Here is a 21,710-nt window from a genome sequence, read left to right on the forward strand (position 1 = left end):
TTTTCCTGTACTCAACAATGAAGACGATATTGCCAACAGAACTGAGGTAATCATTTTCACAGGGAAGTCATTTCCAGAAATCTCTAGCCTGTACCTGGCACGCTTCCTTTAATAACTGTGCTCATTAATTTGTTAGAGCATGAAATACCCAACTCCGTTTGTCACACCCTAGATTACAGTCAAGGGAACACCTGGTTCTTCTCATATCCGCCATAAAAAGAGGCACAAAAACCAATGGCTCGCCTGCCATCTTGTGCTCATCTGTGTCCAGGAAAACCTCATGGTGGTGAAAATACGCTCCTTCACTCCTCATTACTCGGAATCAACAGGATTGATATCTGCTCTTTGACATGACATATTTTGCTAGATGATGAGTTTCCCTCCTTGACGCGAGCCTCTTTGCTAGTGAGGAACAACAAGATGGTGTCCACGTGACTGGAAGTACAAACTGACAGCCTTGGTTCTTTTGTACCTCCTGGAGGCTTCATTACATGTGTGACACTTCTTTATCTGGCAAATACCACACGCGAGCCCTCTCTGGATGACTAGCAGTTTAGCAGCCTCAAAGACAAAGTCCTGCCCACCTCTACAGCTCCTCTCTCCCCCAACCCACCGACTTCTTGCACTAGATTCCTGAGACTCTGTCATGCACAATAAGGGTATTAGGTAGAGACAAAACTGCAGAAGCCACCAATATCCTTTGGTTTACCTTGGGAAGGACTGGAGTCCTTGGGAGAGAAACATATCCAGAGGAGGAAGAAGGGAGAAGGAATGAAGCAAAGGCATGGACAGGGAGGAGGGGAGAGTCTGACGAGAGAGGAGAGAATGGGGCAGCCATATGTGAGAGTCATAAAGGGGGAAAGGGGAAATGGGATGTTGAGCATGTTCACTGGGTTTTATTAATGGAATCCTCCTTTGCTACTTATTGAAATAGTTCAATAATGATTTAAGTTTTCAAGTTTTGTGGGGTTTTTTTGTTTTGTTTTGTTTTTGTCAGATGGGGGTTTCCTTAACTAGATATCTGAGCGTGAGTGGGCTGCTCCATGTTATGTGGCAGAACTGAATGAGGCTGTCTGGAGGTTATGGGTTCTTTTCTGAGGGGCTGGAAGTTGCCGCCTGAATGGCAACGGTGGAAGTTGCCTTCCACCATCAGCGGGATGGTGGAAGAGGCGTTGAGCCTGGGTGGGAAATCCTGAACATGCGTTCCCATTTAGGCTATTTTCCAGTAGACAAAGTCACCTGCCTTCCCCAGGGTTACATTCCTGACCACAGACTCCATGACGATCTGGTGAGCATGCTAACTCTGTTGTCCTTTTCTGTTCTTGTTTTTTTTTTTTTTTTTTTTGAGAACGGCGTTTTCCTTAAAGGAGGTGACAGGCTTTGTGAAACACAAGCTGGTGGAAAAGATTTGGGGGACACAGGTGCATCTTGTTGTTCCTCATAGCCAGCCAGCAACATAAATGCCAGCCTCCAGCCTCCTCAGTATTCTGGATAAGCTCCAAATTAGTTGCCCCAACCACCAGGGCCACTAAATTTGGGAACCAGGGAGAAAAACTGGGTGGGGGGTGTAGAGGCTTGTGTCCATGAGCATTTCCTGTGTAACAAACAACCACAAAATCATAACAGGAAGTGCGTGTTAGCGGTGGGAGAGTCTGTGTTGTGTGAAAGGAGGTCTCCGTCCTTGGACTCCCCCCAGAAGACTTATGTGAGGATCCACACTCAAATAAAGCCAGCCAGAAGGAAGGTAGCAAGCACAAAGCAGTTTATTAAGGACACGACAGTTGGGAGAGCGGGCAGGTGCGGGGCTGGCAACTGGGGGTCGGGTGTTTGCAGAGGTTATGGGTCAGAGCTAGGGCAGTTTCCAATCATCTAAGGGACTCTTCCCACCAGTTGAGAGGAGTTTTTGGCCCCCGGAGGTTCTAGCCGGAACTGTCATGGCCGCCTTCCCCCAGGGGCAGGGGTAGGTAGGCTGAAACCACAGTGTAAATATATTATAATGAAGCTACCAGTTACCCTGGGGCTGAGGTTGAAAAGCAGAGCATCTGAGCTGCACTGTGGTGTTTGGCGTGTCCTCCCCCGGGGGGCCGGAAGCCTGTGAGGTCGGGATGTTAAAAACCGGAGTCAGAACGCTGTGCCCTCAAGCCTTCTAATATGTCACCTACTTATCACCAGCTTTGCCTCCAGCTCACGTCTAACTAACTGCCAACTCCATCATTTGCTGCTCCCAAGTCTGAGGTCAGCCAGGGGTTCCTAGGTCCCTGCCGATCTTGGCCAGACTAGCTCAGGTATCTGGAGATCATGTGCAACAGGGACAGCTCAGCTCTGCTCGGGGACTCCTCCTCTACGAGGCTAGTCTGGGCATGTTCTTGGCCTGGCACCTGCAGAAATATGAGTGGGCAGGCCCTGTTCAGGCATCTTCATGAGCCCTATTTGCTAACATCCCATTGACCAAAGCGAATCTCAGAGTCCAAGAGAAGGACCAAGAGGAGGAAGCCACCACAAACTTAGACGGCAAGGGCACGGATAGATGGGGAGAACCGGCAGCTTTTTTGTGGTCTACCCCTCATAACCCTCAGGTAAGATCTGGCTCAAACTCTTTACCTGGGATTTGGTCCAGGGGCTCCCTTTTCACATGACCAGGCCCCATTAATCTGTGGGGGTGTTCCTGTCACTCCCCTGTGGTCTGGCCCACTGCCAACCATAGCAGACAGTAAGGGTTCTGATGAATTTTTACCATAGCTTGAGGGCAACAGAACTAGAAAATTTAATCTGTTTTCTGAAGGAGGGGAAATTGGAGGGGGAGACAAACCATGAGAGACCATGGACTCTGAGAAACAAACTGAGGGTTCTAGAGGGGAGGGGGGTGGGAGGATGGGTTAGCCTGGTGATGGGTATTAAGGAGGGCACATTCTGCATGGAGCACTGGGTGTTATATGCAAACAATGGATCATGGAACACTACATCAAAAGCTAATGTTGTAATGTGTGGTGATTAACATAACATAATAAAATAAATTAAAAAATAAATAAATTCACAGGAAAAAAAAGAACATTCAATCTACTATTTTGAAAGGTAAAAAAAGGTCAAGTATATTGAAAAATCTAATATAATTTTTTTTTAAAGATTTTATTTATTTATTCATGAGAGACAGAGAGAGAGAGGCAGAGGGAGAAGCAGGCTCCCAAGGAGCAGGGAGCGTGATGTAGGACTCGATCCCAGGACCCTGGGATCATGACCTGAGCTGAAGGCAGACGCTTAACCATCTGAGCCACCCAGGTGCCCGAAAAATCTAATATAATTAACACTATTAATTCCCCCATTTGCCTTTATTAAGAACACATATTAAGGTTTTCTACTTGTTGTACTAACACAGTCCTGAAGTCAAAGGAGATGGTGTCTTGGTCAAGAGCCCAAAGCAAGTTATTGGTTAGGAAGAGGGTTGGTGGATATGTAGAGATTCTAGACCAGACAGGAGGCCCCTGCTCTCTCTTCCTTCCCCACACCCCTCTGGTCTAGCTTCCCTTTTAGACCCAGCTCACATCTGGGTAAAAGGATACATGAGCTGAACTATCACTCAAAACTAATCAGATGGGTATATTTTTGGGGGAGACAATTTTGTGACATGCTTCTAATGTTCCAGTATTCTAAAGAAAAAGAGCTTGGTAAATATTCTCATTTAATCTAGTCATTTAGTCCTAAAGAACACGGAGAAATGAGAGTATATCTGGAGAAATCCTCACCAGTTTTAACTCCTGCTAAGACAGAATTAGAAAACAATTTTCTAGTTTCCCTCATTTGCCAAAAAAAAAAATTTTTTTTTTTTTAAGAGACTTACCCAATGCTACGCTATTTGCTTAGCATGGGAGCCTTTTTTTTTTTTTAAAGATTTTATTTATTTATTCATAAGAGACAGAGAGAGAGAGAGGCAGGCTCCCCGCTGAGCAGGGAGTCCCATGCGGGACTTGATCCCAGGACCCTGTGATCATGACCCGAGCTGAAGGCAGATGCTTAACCATCTGAGCCACCCAGGCACCCAAAAAAAAAAATTTTTAAGGGAGGAAAAAAAGTACTTGAGAATATGCAAACAGATTGTTTCGATCTCTCTCTCTCTGCTTGTAGATGATAAAATGCCATTAGTAATAAAAACAATAACTTGCAAGTTAGAAGAGCCGCCAGCATCAACATCGTAGAAATGTCTCTTGTAATGGAAGAATAAGCAAATATTTTCATTTTGTACTTTAATTACAGATATTATTGTTCACGATGACTTGCTAGCAGCTGTTGCCCCAAAGAAGACTCAAAGCTGAAAGCTGGTTTTATGAACTAGAATGCTTTGTGGGGCCTGTCATAGGTCATCTGGGGTGAGAGGGCACGCGTGGGACCCCTGGACCAGACAAAGGCCTCCAGTGTTTAAAATGTGCTGGTGCATTCCAGGGCAGAAAGCATATGTAATGGGAAAAACAAACAAAAACCCTATACAAATGAAATGTGTCTGAACTTGGAATCAGGAATCATGGTTAAACTCTTGAGCCCACCCCTCATGAGCACTGTGTACTCGTGCACATCCTGTTTGAGCCCATGTCCTCACTGATTGAATGGAAATGAAAACAGTAGCAATAATAACTTCAGACTGTGTGATGGGCAGAGCGGATGCACCTGAAGACGTGTTGGGAACCCTAGCGCTCGCAAAAACGTCAGGTAGGCAAGACAGCTGTGTGGGCGGAGCATGGGGGTGGTGGTTCATCACCCTCTTAAGTAAGAAAGCTTAAAACAGTCTTCTGGTCCCTTGTCCCATCCCTGCTCCTGAAACCCCTTGGATGTGCTCCCACATGGTTATGCAGCAGGCCCTCTGGATCCGTGTGTCCCACATTCATGTTGACCATGAGTCTTGACTTTGTACCCTTGCGGGACCCTTAAGATTCACTCTGCCTGCATTTAATTCACTTCTCTTTCAAGCCCTATTCCTATTTCTAAACTTGAAAGAGTAGTACATCTTTCCAGCTTCCCCACGAGGCATGCATTTAGTCCAAGGAATCTAGGGGTGGCTTGGCCTTACCTTTGGCTGGAAGTGGGGGAAAACAGCTAACCACCGTGCCAAAGTAGAAACTGATTTCCAAACAATGGAGGTGGCTGTGATGAAGGTACAGTTATTATTTCTATTTTGCAAATTCGAAAATTGGGGCTCGGAGAAGTAATTAAATTGTTCAAGTTCTCCCAGCTGGTAGGTGACAGAGTGGAAGACAAATTCATTTGTGAAACAGGGATAACCTTGACCTCTTAAAGTGTACTAGCCAGAATATTTTGGTTGTAAGACCAAAACGAGACTCAAACTAGCTTCCACAAAACCTATCTTGCACATAGAACTGTAAGTCATAAAAGTAGATGTGGATCCTGGGCTGGGGGTATTGGCTCAAGAAATACCAGCATCTCTCTCTCTCTCTTCCATGTCTCCATCAGAAACCTTCTACCATGCAAAGAAGATGGCTCTTGGCAGTTCCGGATTCACGTCCTTGCAACTAATTAACTACAGGGCCAACTTTTTCTGGAGCTGCAACAGAAAAGTTCCAGGGAATATTCTGATTGGCCCACCTTGGATTCCATACCTTTCTCTGAACAAAGTACAGGGCATTTCAACTGGCAAGGTCCCAGTCAGGGGTGGACAAACTACCAACCTAGGCCAAATCCAGCCCAATGTGGGTCCCGTCTGGTCACGTTCACTTATTTATATTAACTGTGGCTGTTTCCATGCTGGTGTTGTGGTGGGCATGTTGAGTGTTGAGTGTTGAGTAGGCATGACAGAGTTGGTATGTCTTACAAAGCCAAGAATATGTTCTGTTTCTTTACAGAAGAAGTTTATCAAGCTCTGGTCGAGATGGTCCAGCCACCCCTGTTGCAAAGTTTGACCTTCCTAAATGACCCTGAATGTTTTAGGACAGAGAATTCAATTACCAGAAAAAGGAAGATGAATACCTGGCAGTGAGACAGAGCAGGTGTCCTCTACATGAGTTTTGTGATGGGTAAAGTCACACATGGTGAAATTTCTAGAACATAACACTTGATTCAGGTCATTTTTTCCTCAGACCCCTCTCACTCACACTTAATCTTTTAGCACATAAATGTTGTTAGGGAGGACCAGGCAGGCATTATAAATGGGAACTAAAAATTATCCACAAGAAATGAAAAGCAAGAAAGCAATTTTTTTTTCACAAATATGGAATCCCGATAAATAGTTCACAAAATACCCTTGCCTCCTTAATGGCAACAATTTCCAGTCAATTAAAGGTATCTGAGGAAAACTGGAAGGGGAAAAATGTAAAGCGAATAACCACAAATAATGAAGTCCCCGGGCCTCCCCTTTCCCCAGCCTGGGGGCCGTGAAGTTCTAGCTGGGCCTATTTGTCCACAGCAGAGTTAGAGTCCTAGCCCTCAAATGTTGGCTAACACAGGACCCCCCGGTGACTTTTGTTCCCAGACTGGAGTCTCTATGGCTCCCACCGTTCTCAAAGTGGAGGAGGGAAACACGGTCCAGGGTCAGTCCTCAGCACAGTGCGAAGTGAGTCTCCCAGACATGGAGACAAAATTTTACTCCCCTGGGTGTCCAAGTGCAGACTGTAGAAGAACCGAGTAGGAACATTGCGCATATGCTGGGGGAGGAGGAGGATGGGCTGCGTGGGAATCCTGGCTGAGCACACGCTCTCTGTGTCTTTATAAATCTGTGCCATTCTGAGTCAGCACTGATTACCACAGGCGCAATTACAGCACCTGCAGGCAGGCGTTAATACTGCTAATGATATCGCTTTGCGGAGTGATTATCTGAGAACCGACCTCAGCGGCTGCACCAGGATTGCAGCCTCGTGTGACCCCGCGTGAAGCCGGCGGTGGGGAAGGCGGGCGGCACGTGTTCCGTCAAGACGGGCTGTCAGAGAGGGCAGCCTGCCATTAGATCAGACGTGCTGTCATTGGGGGCTGGCGCACCCCCGCTCACGTGCTCTAGGGTGGGTGATGATCTTTAACAGATGTAGATTCTCAATATAACAACCCTTGGGTGCAGAGCAGATAAATGCACCAAGCTCCGCAGCTGGCCCCTTCATCTTTCCATCTCTGCTTGGATCAGCACCTCCTGGGCTTACAAAGGTCACCGTGGAGATCGCTCAAGGACTGGCCCAGCCAGTCGCATCTGTGATCTCATGCTTGGGGATCCCTGGGTCAACTGAACCCAAACCATTCCCTTTTGCCAGTCCCTTGACCATTGTTTTGATAGTTTCCTTTTCACTGTTTTTGGGGAGAGAAGAAAACAAAAGTCCTGACACCTCCCCCCCCCCATCAAAATGAGATTATATCCATTAACTGTTCCTGACAAAAAAAATGGCATCTCCACCAAATGTTTTGCCTTAACAGGACACACAGAGTGGTCTTGCAGACACAGAGGATCGCTCCTAATCTCTGAAGTTCAGGTAACCTACCCGAGAGGTGTCTGCTTGCCTGACCAGGCTGTTCGATATATTCCAGTGACCCTCTCACTCCCCATTCCCCAGCCTGCCTGCCGGCTAGCCAAAGAGCTTGCTTCTGTGGAAGCCTGACCTTTGATTAATTGCATGCTCAGGTTCACAGAAATGTTAAGTCGCTCCCTATTGGCCATGACTTTTATCTCTAGGAGATTTACAACCCCTTACAAGATCATATTTGTAATACTCAGAATATGCAAAAGTTATAACCAGGTGCTTCCTAATACCGGTCGTCTGTTCCCAGCCAGACTGGCCTGGAGCCTTCCTGGCTCTTGTCTGGGCTGCTCTCATTCCCCACTCCCCCTTCCATGCATCAGAACTCTCTTGATCTTCAAGCACAGCACAGAGCCCACCTCGTCCAGGGGGCAGTCCTAGACTATCCTGGTGGCAGTGGTCGCTCCCCCTCAGGAAATGAGATAACTGGCCTATCAGAAAAAGAACATTAGACTGAGAGTCAGAAAGGCTGGATCCAAATCCCAGCTTTGCTAGGAAGTCACTCAGTTTTCCAGAATTTCTGTAACAAAGTATCACAAACTAGGGGTGTGTAAATAGCAGAAATGTGTTGTCTGACGGTTCTAGAAGCTAAAAGTGTGAAATCAAGATGTCAGCAGGGCTGGTTCCTTCTGAGGGCTGTGAGGGAGAATCCATTCTATGCCTCTCCCCAAGCTTCTGGGTGTTTGCTAGCAACATCTGGTGTCTCTTGGCTAGGAGAAGCATCACCCCAATTCTTGCCTTCATCGTCACATGGTGTTTCCCGGGTGTGCATGTCTCTTTGTGTCCAAATTTTTCCTTTTTATAAGCACACCCACCATGTTGGATTAGGGGCCCACCCTACTCAGTGTGACCTCACGTTAACTAATTCCACCTACAATGACCCTGTTTCCAAATAAGATCACATTCTGAGATACTGGGGGTTAGGACTTCAACGTAGGAATTTTGGGAGGACACAATTCAACCCATAACAGGGGCCTTGGCCAAATCCTTCTCAGTACCCTCACCTGTAAAACGCAGATAGGACAGAAACAACTGCTCACAGAGTTTCCGGAAGGATCAGTGCATGTGACTACCCAGCATTGTGGATGCATATGTTGGATTTCCTCTGTTATCGTTTCTATTTTCTGCTGTCTTATTATGCGTCTTACAACTATGTGAGTGGAAGCAGAGAGGAGGGGAAAGAGGAGGGCAGACAAGACACAAACATAACTGAAGCCTCCTCCCTGGGGAAATGGGGACACCAAGATGGCTTCCTTCAATCGGGCACCTCTTGAGGCAAGGACACAAGCTGTAGGCAAAGAACTTAGAGTCTAGCAGAGGAGCCCAGTGTCCAAGGACCCAGCAGAGAGATACAGCCCTTGCTTGGCAAGTAAGAAGAGCAGACATCCCCCCAGATGAGGAGAGATCAGCTTTGGTAAATCCCTGCCCAGAATTTTGCAATAAAAAAAACTGAAAGAAGTTATTTTAATCTCAGCACACATGTATAATTTTATCTCTAAAACACTTATTTTTGTTCTGAATTACACACGGTTTAGGGAATGAGGGCTCTCTCATAAGCTTTTCGGGGCTTAGTGCCACCAAAGACCTTACAAGGGCTCTTAGAGTGCTTGGCACAAAAATATTAAAAGAATTATATTTAAAAAAATATGTAATTACATTAAAAAAATGTAAAAAATTACATTTGTAGGTAATTACATACAAAAAAATAAATATGTAATTACATTAAAAATATGTAAATTACATTAAAATTACAAAAATATGTAATTACATTAAAATATAAAAAAATTTACATACATAAAAATATGTAATTACAATAAAAATTACATTACATTTGTGCCCCCCTCACAAATGATCCTGAAGAAGAAGAGAGGGAAGAGTGGTTTCTAAAAACAAAATAAATAAATAAATAAATGTGGAGGGACAGGGAGCTCTGATGAATTCATGCCTAGAAAGGATCTTACAAAAGGCAGTAGGAAATCAGTTTTTATGAAGACACAAAAGCGTGTAAAAACAAACTAAAACCCCCAATAAGATGAGTTTGGAAAATCCCATTCTAGGTGTTTTTCTGAGTTCCTATGAAGGGAAGAGGTGGAGTACAGATCAAAGAAGAGGGAGCTAAGGGGCAATGAGTGGATGAAGTTGCCAGCATGGGCAGAGGGTAGAAACTTCCCATCTCCTAGCATACCTTCATCCTTTTAGCTAAGGAAAATGGTCTGCAGATCTAAAGAATCAGGATAACTATCATTAAGGGAAAAATGAAGCCTAAAAGGGAGATGACAAGAACACCCAGATGCTCCTACTGGCTGGTTCCCAACTTGTGCTTTCTCTTGCTCACTATGTTCCATCTCTTCCTCCCCATCCCATTCTTACATCTCAGAAGAATATTCTGGACTGCTTTCTGCCCTTCCTTATCTCCCATGGATTCCTCGGCCCATTGTAAGTGGTCTTCTATGCCCACTACTCTTCTGTAAGAGACAGTCTAAGGTCAATAATAACTACGTATCTGATAGACCCAAGAGGTACATTTTAACCTTTGTCCCACTGGGCCCTCTGTTGCATCCATCCAACTATGTTCATCACTACCTGTTCCTGATCTATTGTTTTGACTTACAAGATACCAAGCTCTCTTGGTTCTCCTCTTATCTTTCAATATTCTTCACTTGCCCTTTAAAGCTTTGTGTTTGTAGGGTCCATTCTTTGCCCACTGGCTTTCCTGGTGATCTCATCCACTGTCATGGACATGTGGTTGGTCTCCTGCCTCCATTCCATTTTAGATTATTAGTCCACATCCATTGTGGCAAGTCAGTCCCCTTTACAGGGATCAAAGTGCCCCAACCTTCCTTCCATAAGAAGAGGTATTTTATGAAAAGAAAGAAAACTAACTTCTTGGGGGAAAAAAGTCTCACTTCTAGAAACCTATCCTAAGGGGAGAAAACACGACAGATGTCTTCGAGAAAAGATGTTTACTATCAGATTATTTATAACAGGGCAAACCTTGATTTTAGCCATGTGAGACCCAGGTCAAACTTCTGAATCTATACAAGTGTAAGACAGTAAATTCGTATCGTCTAAACCACTTAGTTTATGTAATTTATTAGGAAATAAATAGTAAATAAATACAACGTCCTTTCTCTTGCAGCTTCCTTTTTTTCTTTTAAAGATTTTATTTATTTATTTGAGAGCAAAAGCGAGAGAGATCAGAGAGGGAGAGGGAGAAGCAGACTCCCCGCTGAGCAGGGAGCCCAATATGGGACTTGATCCCAGGACCCTGAGGTCATGACCTGAGCCGAAGGCAGAGGCTTAACCGACTGAGCCACCCAGGCGCCCTTATAACTTCCATTTTACTGAAATGTTACCTCGGCTGCCAATTAAGGCTTTTCCCTTTATGGGAAGGTTTGTTGGATAAAAGTGCTCTTAGCAGATAGGCATCTCAGGCATCCAGGTACCAAGGCCTGGTGTGTGATTCCTCTCCCCGAATCTCTTGGCAAGCTCTGTGCCCCCCTCACCCGTTGCTCCCTTGCTGAGGCAGATCCTGGGCGGCAGACCCTGAGAGTGAGTTTGAGCACCCTCCTTTAATTCATCCCGCCTCTACACAGCACCCATCCCCTGCCTGTTTGGGCAGCACCAGGTTAGAGCACAACTGGACATCAGTTAACCAGCTGTGGACTTGGCAGCCAGGAGTAGGGGAGGGGGCGATGTCTGTCCTTCAAACCTTCCTCGTCTCCCTAGGGATTCTGGTCCACTTAAAAGAGGTCTTCACTAAACCAGAACCCCAAGTCTGGCTCCCACTTTCTGCCACCATCTCACCCCTCCAAACCCCAGAGCTCCACAGAGTGGATGGCTAGGACAGCAGTGGGGCCATCGCCAGACTCTGCTGACACCACAGTGAGCACGGCCCCCGTCCCATGAACCCCACGGGCAATGCTTGGTTATGTTCAGCAGGAACAGTAATGTCTTTCCTGGTCAGAATGAGAACAGATCGCCCCCCTGGTGATGGGAGAAGCTGGGTTTCCCGCTGGAACTACTGCCTTCGGTAGCAGCTTCTAGACCCAGAAAAACTCGGGGTTGGAAGCGACGCATGTTCACGGGGAGGCACGAGGATAGGAAGACTCTGCCTCTGTCTCTGATCCTGGGGGTTTCTACCTTGGGGCAGAGAAGCCCACCTCAGAGAACACGCAGGTACTGGGGCCTCCCCTGTGGGCCTCCACCTCCGGATGCTTCTGGGCCAAACGTGAAAAGTGGGCTTTGTTCTGTTTTGTTCTGTTTCACTCAGCTGGGTAAGGCTGGCCCCTCCACACCCACAGGAGCTAACGTTGGGAAGAGAGAGTGGCTTTTCCCTCCGTTCTTCCACAGCTGCCTGGGACACGGAGCTTACCCGTGGTGAGTCAGTCAGGAGAACAAGCAAAAGAGGCCCACACGGATTTTACACCAAATCTCATTTAAAGACCCATGTTTACCTGAGATGCTTCTACTTTTCCTCTCTGAGAAGCAGCCTTTGCTGACCGGCTGGCTGTAGGAATAACAGGCCAGATTCAAGGACTCTGTCTGTCCTCCCCACCCGCACACGGGAGCCCCAACATGTTACTGCTGCCCCTTCCTGACAGCCATCCCCTGACTTCCTCGACGTGGCCCCAACCATGACACATGATTTTCCATTGCGCACGACCTCTTTTCTGAAAGGACACCCATGAAGTTAGCCTCCCTGGGGTCTCTCACTGTGTCATTCAAAGTTTCCAGTAACTTTCTGATCTGATGGGAGACGCATAACTACATGCTTTATGCATACATTTCAGATACACGGTGTGGGCGTCTGTCTCTGTTTAGACAAATGTGGGCCCCGACGTAGCCTGTCGAGAGGTGGAGAAGAGAAGTGTGCGGAGAGCCGAGCTCCTTGGCGGGCTGAAGACAGAGGACAGGCAGGAGAGGAGGCAGGACGTGGGCTCCTGGGCACGAAGCCACCTTTCAGATGCTTTTCTACTTTTGCATCTTAAACAACGGGCACGAAGTGTTGACCACACGATCCTCACACACCGGATGACCAATAGCAGAATCCACCTGCCTCCAGCTGGTACCTTGAAGCTGAACGAGAGTAAATCTGCGGTAAATTCTGAGCTTGGCCGCAGGACGCAGGCATAGCCTGACCAGCAAAGGAGAGGGGGTTACAATTGACACCTTGTGAAATCCACACGGACTCCTGAGGGGTTCTTCCTTCCACGCTCTAGATGAGCAAACAGAGGGCTGAGCTGTCGAGAGACCTTCCCCATCGCCCAGGCAGAAAGAGGAAGAGCCAGGACTCAAACCCAGACCAGACTCAAGGGCTTTCTCATTTCCATTGGCCACAGACATCCCCAGACATTACTAACTGTTCCGTGGGGGGGCAGAGTCACCCCTGGTTGAGAACCACCGCACTAGGTGAAGAAAAGCACTAACTGATCAGATGCTTTCTTGATGCGATCTAGGATTTGGGCCCCTGTGAGGTAGGTATTAGTGTGCAAGGAGGAGACGAGGAACAGAGAGGTTAGGGAACTGGTTTAACAGATGGGTTCTGAGGCAGGTCGGTCTGTTTCCCATGCTCACGGGAGCCAGAAATAGCCATTGAGAAAAGACCTGAACAGCCACCTGTGGGGTTCTACAATTGTTCATGTAATCACCATTCTTATTTTATATCTTTCCTAGTTCAACGAAAGGTTGGGGTCTGAATGAATATTTTCAGCGCTGATTTATATTTTTCTCCCCAGGACTATTAACTGCAGTATTCAAATTTCACTGTACGTTTTCAAAAGTGCCATTTCAGAGACGTGTTAAAATATTGGATATATTTTCCCCTGGAATGCCTGGTGGGCTCCCTCTGGTGTCAGCTAAGATTATATTTGACTTGAGAGGAGCTCATGTGTGACCACATTTCACACTAATGAGGAATACGTCCTTCCTCAAAGGGCCGTTTCAGAAATCCAACTGGCTCTTATTGACGACATTATAAAATTGTTTTATTCAGATTTTATGAATATTCTGGGAAGGGTCTACCATAACTTAAGTTTTATAAGGTTAGAAAACAACAAATCTGAATTTCTTGTTTAATTTTTGAAAGGACCCAAAGTGACATTTCACAAGATGGGACAAACTGACAAGACAAACATGCAACTGTCAATACTTCCGTCTGTGTCTATCTGTATATAGGAGCGAATGAAAATGTCCAGTCTCACTCTGATAAAAAGAAATGCAAATTAAAATAAAAATAATGTGGTAGGGCTTTAACTTACCAACGAAGCAAATCTTTCTTTAAACAACACCAAATTCTGTGAGCACAAAATAAAACAGATCTATTCTCATGCTTAGCTGGCAGCTTTTTCATGCAGCCATCTGGAAGAATTATTGAACAATATGCAGAAAAGCCATAATAATCTTGCATATTCTTTGACCCATTCATCCTATATACCTAGGAATGGTTTAAGCAAATACTTCAGGAGGAGGAAGAAACTACTTGCATGGGGATGTTCATTATCGTGCTGACTGTAATAATAAAATGTTCGGAGCCAACAATGGGAGAACGGTATATTTAAGTGAATTATGGCAAATTATCCATTCTGGCATAGTGGTGGTTAAAGTGGGCTTTAGAGTCAGAATGTCTGGGTTGAAATGTCGGCTCCAGTGCTGGTTCTGTGATCTTAAACAGATTGAATCTCTTCATCTGTGCAATGCGTATAATAATAGTACCTACCTACGTGATTATTTTGAAAATTAAACAATACCAAGTACATAAAGCACTGAGTGATGATGCATAGTAAATGCTCAATAAATTCTTTTGATGGACTATTATGTACCTAGTGAAAATAAGAATTGGAAAAAACGTAATAATATGACATTTTAAAAAATAATAATAATATTGAAATATAAAATATTCTGTATTCATAAAGGCTAGTAGAAAACACACAAAAATTAGAATAAATTTGTCAAAATGTTGAAGTCATGGATGCCTTTTCCCCCTCAATTTTCTATGTTGCTATTATTTTTGTCATTAAAATACTAAGTAGTGGGCACCTGGGTGGCTCATTCGGTTGAGCATCCAACTCTTGATTTTTGGCTCAGGTCATGATCTCAGGGTCCTGGGATCGAGCCCCAAGTTGGGCTCCGAGCTAGCAGAGAGTCTGCTTGCGAATTCTCTCCCTCTCCCTCTGCCACTCCCCCCACTCACATGCTCTCTTTCTCTCTGAAATGGATGGATACAACTTCTACCGGAACATATTAAATGCTATAATTGAGATTCATTCAGAGTTCAACAAGATCACCAAAGAGGAACAGCTAAATGGCCCTAAGATGGAGGATGGTCAAGGAAAGCTTCACAAATGATGTAATGCATGAAAATAATCTTGGAAGATTTATAAAAGCTAATTAAATGAAGAGAGGAAGGAAGAACATTCCAGGGAGGGAATATAACTAAGAAAGGCAAAAGTGAATTAAAGCAAAGTGGGTCCAAGGAACTTAAGTATATGGATAAAACCATAACATGGGAGACTGTTGTAAGAAAAGAGCCCAGCGATGTAGGCAGGGCTACATCTCACAGCTGAGCTGGACAATCCGAGCTTTGGGGGAACCGTTGACAGACATTGCTGGAGGAGGTCATTGAGAGGTTGACCCTCAAACTGGACCAGGGCCATTGGAAGCTCCATACCCACTCCCCTGTCCTTGGAATGTATGTCCCACCCACTGTTCCTGTACTAGGAGTCCCTTCGAGGGCATAGATAGCCTTGAGAGAGCACCGTGTTGAGACCATCGGAATGATACACAAGACTGAACCCAGGCATGGCCTCTACAGAAACTCTTAAGATTCTGGTGGGTAGGTGTGGAGATCTACTCATCTTGCTGCCGCCCAAGACAAGACTTGTATGCTAGTTCCTTTGCTTAGTAAAGCTGCCACTTATCAACCTAGAGTGCCGGCCTCTGCCTTCAGTTTCTCCTTGCCCTATGAGTACAGGGGCTAATTTTGATTCTCACTCGGGGAAGTCCCAAAGTTGTGAGCCAACCAACAACTGGCGAGCCAACCAGGATACCAAAGAAATGGGTCTTAGGCAAGAGGCATCCAAAGAGGGAACCCGAGTTTGGCCCTGTGGGGAGGGGTGGCCCATAGGTCAGATGCTTGGGAACTGCTGCATGGTGAAAACGCCAGCCGGTCCAATGCATTTGGTGGAGGAAGGGTGCACACATATGGCGGCAAGAAAGGGAAACCAGTGGCTGCCACAGTGGTCAGGCCTCCTCTGTGGGCGGCTCGATGGCCCCCGGTACCCAAGTACGGCTTGGAAAGTTGGAAGAGCTGAGGTTAGAGAAGGACGTGCAGTTGCCCCTAGTCTGCAGGCTTCGGGGCTGGCAGGTGAGCAGGACAGTGCTGGAGGCCTTAGCATGCTGTTGTGCAAAACGAGGAGGGCGCAAGCCGCTGCAGATCAAGGTCAGAGAGCTTGTGACAAAGCCTGGTTGGGATGCTAAAGGGTGGAATCCCTGGGAAGGCGAGGAGAGGGAAGAGGAGGAGGTGTGGTGATTGATGGTGAATGCTTGGACCCTAATACAAAGGGAAACAAAAGCACAGCCCATTGACAAATACTTGAGGCAGGCATAGTAGAATATTCCTCCAGGAAACTCCCAACTGTCTTCACGTTAATGTTCTGCTAGAGGGAAAAGCAACCTTAGCTTGACAATAGTAAGGCCTCCAGGACCCTGTGAGTCTTCTTTAACATATGAAAGTCCTTTTAGAAACTTCCCTCTCTCTTTACCTCCCCCAACTCCAAAGATATAATCAGTCACCCATCAGGCCCCCAGTGCCGTTCTTTCTGCCCACGGGTCCTGTTCCATGCTATAATAAAAAAACACCTTTTTGCACTGAAAGTCTCAAGAATTCTTTCTTGGCCATCGGCTCTGAACCCCAATATTTCCACATCAGTCATGATGAGAGAATATACTCGCACTGAGCTATTTTTTTTTAAAGTAGCCTCCGTGCCCAGCATGGGGCTTGAACCCATGACCGAGATCAAGAGTTGCATGCTCTACCAACTGAGCCAGCCAGGTGCCCGCCTCCCCTTTTTTCCCACTGAGCTTACTGACTTAGCTGCCAAGTTCTAGCAGAAGGCCAGGGCAAGTGTCCTTGCATGGTTGGTGTAGCTATGGGATATGAGGGCCGTAGCATTTCTCTGACCAGGCTGGAGGCAGAGATGATGAGCATCACAATACACCCTGCCCTCTGGCAGTGCCTGCACGGGGCTCAGGGGGTCAAAGTACTCACTCCCAAATAGATTGAATTATTCTAGCCTATAGGGAGGTTTAGCTCAATGAGGGCCATGCGGGAACCTGGGAACCTGGAACTCTATAAAGTGCAGTAAATTCTCAGGGAGCTGGGAATGAGACAGGCCATCTAGGCCCCCATCTTCCAAGGGTCTGACCTGGCCACATTCACTGCAAAGAATGAAAGCCAAGAATCTCCATTCAGCCCCTAATACCTGGTACAGGACGCTGATATCCATGCTGAACCAAGTTGTGGGACAAGACATTGATATTGGGCAACCCATTGTCATCTGGGGGACATGGACAGATCCTGGGAACAGGATGTAGGAAAGACATTAGGGTTTGAAGCTGACAGCCAAGAAAGAATTCTTGAGATGTCTTTGGTGCAAAAAGGTGATTTTATTAAAGCACGGGACAGGACCCCTGGGCAGAAAGAGCTGTACTGGGATCATGAGGAGTGGCCCATTATATACTTTCAAGTTGGGAGGCAGTTAGGGATAGCATTAAGTCTCTAAGGAACTTTGGAAGCAAGGTTTCCAGGACCTTGAGGGGTCTAGATGTTGTTGGGAAAAGGTCATTTATTACTGTCTAATAAAACCTTAGTCACAAGAGCCTTCAGATGTATATGCTTGGGGGTCATACGTTTGGGGGATGATTGCCAACACGTATCTTGGGGGATAGAGATAAAGGAAATTTCTAAAGGAATTTTTATATGTTAAAGTAGACCTAAAGGATCCTGGTTTGGGGGGTGGTGAGTTCAGGCTCAGATTGCCTTTTGCCCTTAGCAAAGTATTAACATCGAGGCAGTTGAGTCCCTAGAGAAACGTCCCTCTGCCTGTTTCAAGGACTTGTCAGTGGGCTGTAGACAGTAAGGAAATCTAATAATTTTTCTTCTGCCTTTGTTTCCCACATAAGTGTGGGCTGGGGGAAAGACCAGTGACAGAGAGGGCACTTGAGAAGCCAAAAGTCTATTCCAATTAGCTATAAAGGATCTGGTGTGAAGAGTTGTATTTCATCTGTTCGTTTTTTGCATTTAGAACTCTTCCCTGTTTTTTTGTTTTGTTTTGTTTTGGTTTGGTTTGGGTTTGTTTGTTTAGTAAGTTTATTTTGTTTTGTTCTTTTCAGTAAGCTTTCTAACTTGGAATAATTTTAGATTTACAGAAAAGTTGTCAAGATAGAGTTCCTGTATCCTCCTCACCCAGTTTCTCCTATTGTCAATATTTGTGCATTTCTCACAAGCAAGGAGCTAACATTGGTACATCTCAGTGAACTGAACTCTAAACTGGATTTCAATAGGTTTTACCTAATGTTTTGTTTTGGTTTTTTTCCTGTTCTAGGATCCAATCCATAATATATGACATTTAGTGGTCATGTCTACTTAGCCACCTCTGGGCTATGGCAGTTGTCAGAATTTCCTTGATGAGGAAATTCCTCATCAGAATTCCTTGTCAGAATTTTTTATGACTTTCATAATTTTGAGGATTTATAGTCAAATAATTTGTAAAATGCTCCTCAACTTGGATTTGCCTGATATTTTCCTCATGGTTTGATTGGAAGTATGGGGTTGTTGGGAGGAAGACCAAAGAAGTGACATGCCCTTCTCAACATACCATATTAAAGGCCCATGTTTTCCACGTGGCTTATCACTGATGCTGTGAACATTGATCACCTGGCTGAGACAGTGTTTGCTAGATTTCTCTACTATAAAGTCACTTCCTATCTCCCCTGCCTTTCCATACTCTGTGCTTTGGCAAGGCTGGGGACTTAAACTCTACCTCCTTGATGGAGGTGTATCTATTTAAATTATTTAGAATTTTTCTGTTTAGATTTTTCACATATCCCTCATTTAGACAATCACTTGTGTATAGCATTATTCTTCCTTGATTTTAAAATTTCACATTAAAAAATTTAATTGCTATGTTCTAAACATTATCTAATTTTGTTCAGTATATCTGTGCAATTTTTTAGTCTTCAAAATTTTTCCTTCCTTTTGTGCCCCTCCCCAATTACATGCCTTAATTGGTATTTATGTACATTAATTCAAGAGCGGGTTAACTCTTTCATAATCCAATTTTCCCTAATCAACATATTATGTACTTAATTCTCATCTTTTAACTTCTTATAGAACTTTATACCTTTCTTCCTATCTATTTCTACACATATCCTATGTGTAGATCTCAAGTGTCTGGAATGGCTTGCTTTTTTTTTTTGAAAACCAATGAGATTTTTTCTTTTAGATAAGGTGGACTACTGAATATTTTGTAATTTTGTATTTGACAGGCTAACTAAATGTTCATTTGTTTTCCAATTTTTCTTGGTGTTCACAACACAAACAAATCAACTGAAACTATTTTGTCAAAATTTTTGAAAAGCGTGGCCAAAATTTCTTAATGATTTCAAATAATTATGATAGACATTCTTGTCATATTCCTGCCTCTTATGAGACTGACACTAGTTCTCTCCATCACACATGATACACCAAACTTGGTTTTGAGATATGTTGTTCTGTATTTTAAGAAACTATTCTAGTCCTTTTTATTAAGCATGTGTGTGAAACCACACGAATCAAATATTCACATATGCCCTAAATTTTAAGATTAACTTGCTAACTTTTGGTTTTCTCATATATTGTCTAAAGATTTCAGGATACTGAATAAATACGAGCATATTTGAAAGGAAATTCCTTTTCGGAAGATACTTTAAGAAAACCAGGCAATCTTGCTGGACTGTGTGATAGGACTGTCACCAGTTAAATCGAAAGCTACAAGATTACATCTCTCCTGTTTGTTCTTTCTTTTTCTTTTTTTCTTTAAGATTTTAAGTAATCTCTACACCCAACATGGGACTGGAACTCACAACCTTGAGATCAAGAGTTGCAAGCCAGGCGCCCCCTCCTGTTTGGTCTTATCTAATCATCACTTAAGTATAGTTTTTAACTCAGGGCACCTGGGTGGCTCAGTGGTTGAGCATCTGCCTCCGGCTCAGGTCATGATCCCAGAGTCCTGGGATCGAGCCCCACATCGGGCTCCCTGCTCAGCGGGAAGCCTGCTTCTCCCTCTCCCACTCCCTCTGCTTGTGTTCCCTCTGTCTCTCTGTCAAATAAATAAAAATCTTAAAAAAAAAAAGTATAGTCCTTAACTCAATAAAATATTAGCACTAAAGTTGCCTGTTTAGGGGCGCCTGGGTGGCTCAGTGGGTTAAGTGTGGGACTCGATTTCAGCTCAGGTCATGATATCAGGGTCCAGAGATCAAGCCCAGGTGGGGCTCAAGCTGAGTGTGGAGCTTGGTTGGGATTCTCACTCTCCCTCTGCCCCTCCTCCACACTCTCTCACGAGTGCCCTCTCTAAAAAAATAAATCACTTGTTCACATTGGCTCAGAAACGAAGTGGTGGTTGTAATGATAGCGTAATTGCAGTTCCTCCTCCCACTGACTCCGGTACGTGGTGACTAAACACTTTGCTGTCTGGGACGCCTGGGTGGCTCAGTCGGTTAGGTGAAGCACTCTGGACTTCCACTCAGGTCATATTAGGGGTGGTGAGATCAAAGTCTGCAATGGGATGCACTGAGCATGGAGACTGCTTCAGATTCTCCCTCCTTCTCTCTGGCCCTCCCCCTGCGCTCTCAGAAAAACCTTCCTAGCTGACCACTTACCAGGAAGGCTTGTTCAGCCTTAACAGCTTGAAAACTCGAAAGAACCCGTTAGTAGAACCAAAGGTCGTTTTGGAGTGCTGGACTTTTACCGAGATTCATGGTACACGTACATATAGGTAAACACCTCACATATATGGTAGCTTATGCACAGCCTTCAGTGATCATTTGAGTGGCTCTGAAAAGAGCCTTTGGTTTTTCTTCTCCAAACGTTCAGGTCACTCACTGGGATTCAGGGCTTGGAAATTACTTGCTCTGGACTTTGTGGTGGTGGCTCTCGGTCTTCTTGGGCAGCAGCACGGCCTGGATGTTGGGCAGGACGCCGCCCTGCGCGATGGTGACGCGGCCCAGCAGCTTGTTGAGCTCCTCGTCGTTGCGGATGGCCAGCTGCAGGTGGCGCGGGATGATGCGCGTCTTCTTGTTGTCGCGCGCCGCGTTGCCCGCCAGCTCCAGGATCTCGGCCGTCAGGTACTCGAGCACGGCCGCCAGGTACACGGGCGCGCCGGCGCCCACCCGCTCCGAGTAGTGGCCCTTACGGAGCAGGCGGTGGATTCGGCCCACCGGGAACTGCAAGCCAGCTCTAGACGACCTGGATCTCGCTTTAGCGCGTGCTTTGCCACCCTGCTTCCCGCGCCCGGACATAACTGAGCGCACTGCGGACAACTACAGCAGCTAAAGACGCTACTAGGCCTATTTATAGCCTGACAGTAGGTTGTGATTTGCTATCTGATTGGCTGATGGCCGTCTAGCCAATCAGAAAGCCCGGCCAGAATCACCTCATTTACATTCACGCCACCACCCATTAACCAATCAGATGGTGTCTGCTCGATGTGTCACTTCAGCGCTGTGCCTATAAATACTGCTCTCGCCAGGCTTCAGTGCTCTTCGCTTGCTTGGGGCTGCTTGGAGCCGTTAGAGCTGTAACTGGAGAGCTGTAACGCTATAGAGCTGTACACTCATCATGCCGGAGCTGACGTCGAAGGGCACGACCATTTCCAAGAAAGGTTTCAAAAAAGCTGTAACCAAAACTCAGAAGAAAGAAGGGAAGAAGCGGAAGAGATGCCGTAAAGAGAGCTACTCCATTTACATCTACAAGGTGCTGAAGCAGGTGCACCCCGACACCGGCATCTCGTCCAAGGCCATGAGCATCATGAATTCCTTTGTTACTGACATCTTCGAGCGCATCGCGGGCGAGGCGTCCCGCCTGGCGCATTACAACAAGCGCTCGACCATCACGTCGCGGGAGATCCAGACGGCCGTGCGCCTGCTGCTGCCCGGGGAGCTGGCCAAGCACGC

General features: G+C 45.7%; 2 protein-coding genes across 2 annotated transcripts; one reads left to right on the forward strand and one right to left on the reverse strand.

The window, feature by feature from the left end:
• Positions 1–20,645: 20,645 nt before the first annotated feature.
• On the reverse strand, positions 20,646–21,056 carry LOC118027289 (histone H2A type 1-H). Its single transcript, XM_035030495.1, has one exon. It carries the CDS (start codon positions 21,054–21,056, stop codon positions 20,661–20,663), a length of 396 nt encoding a protein of 131 aa, XP_034886386.1. The 3' UTR covers positions 20,646–20,660.
• A 319-nt stretch (positions 21,057–21,375) lies between these two features.
• On the forward strand, positions 21,376–21,705 carry LOC118027290 (histone H2B type 1-A; the record flags this gene model as incomplete). The annotated part of the gene is made up of 1 exon (XM_035030496.1): positions 21,376–21,705. A coding segment is annotated over exon 1 (330 nt), but the record flags the coding sequence as incomplete, so codon positions are not given.
• Positions 21,706–21,710: the final 5 nt, after the last annotated feature.

Source organism: Mirounga leonina, unplaced genomic scaffold (assembly GCF_011800145.1).
Source record: "Mirounga leonina isolate KUSES-001 unplaced genomic scaffold, KU_Mleo_1.0 Mir_366, whole genome shotgun sequence".
Taxonomy (NCBI): domain Eukaryota; kingdom Metazoa; phylum Chordata; class Mammalia; order Carnivora; family Phocidae; genus Mirounga; species Mirounga leonina.

Bases quoted from the DNA above. Each gene is read 5' to 3' on its own strand.
- LOC118027289 (XM_035030495.1), bottom strand. From the start codon at position 21,056: ATGTCCGGGCGCGGGAAGCAGGGTGGCAAAGCACGCGCTAAAGCGAGA.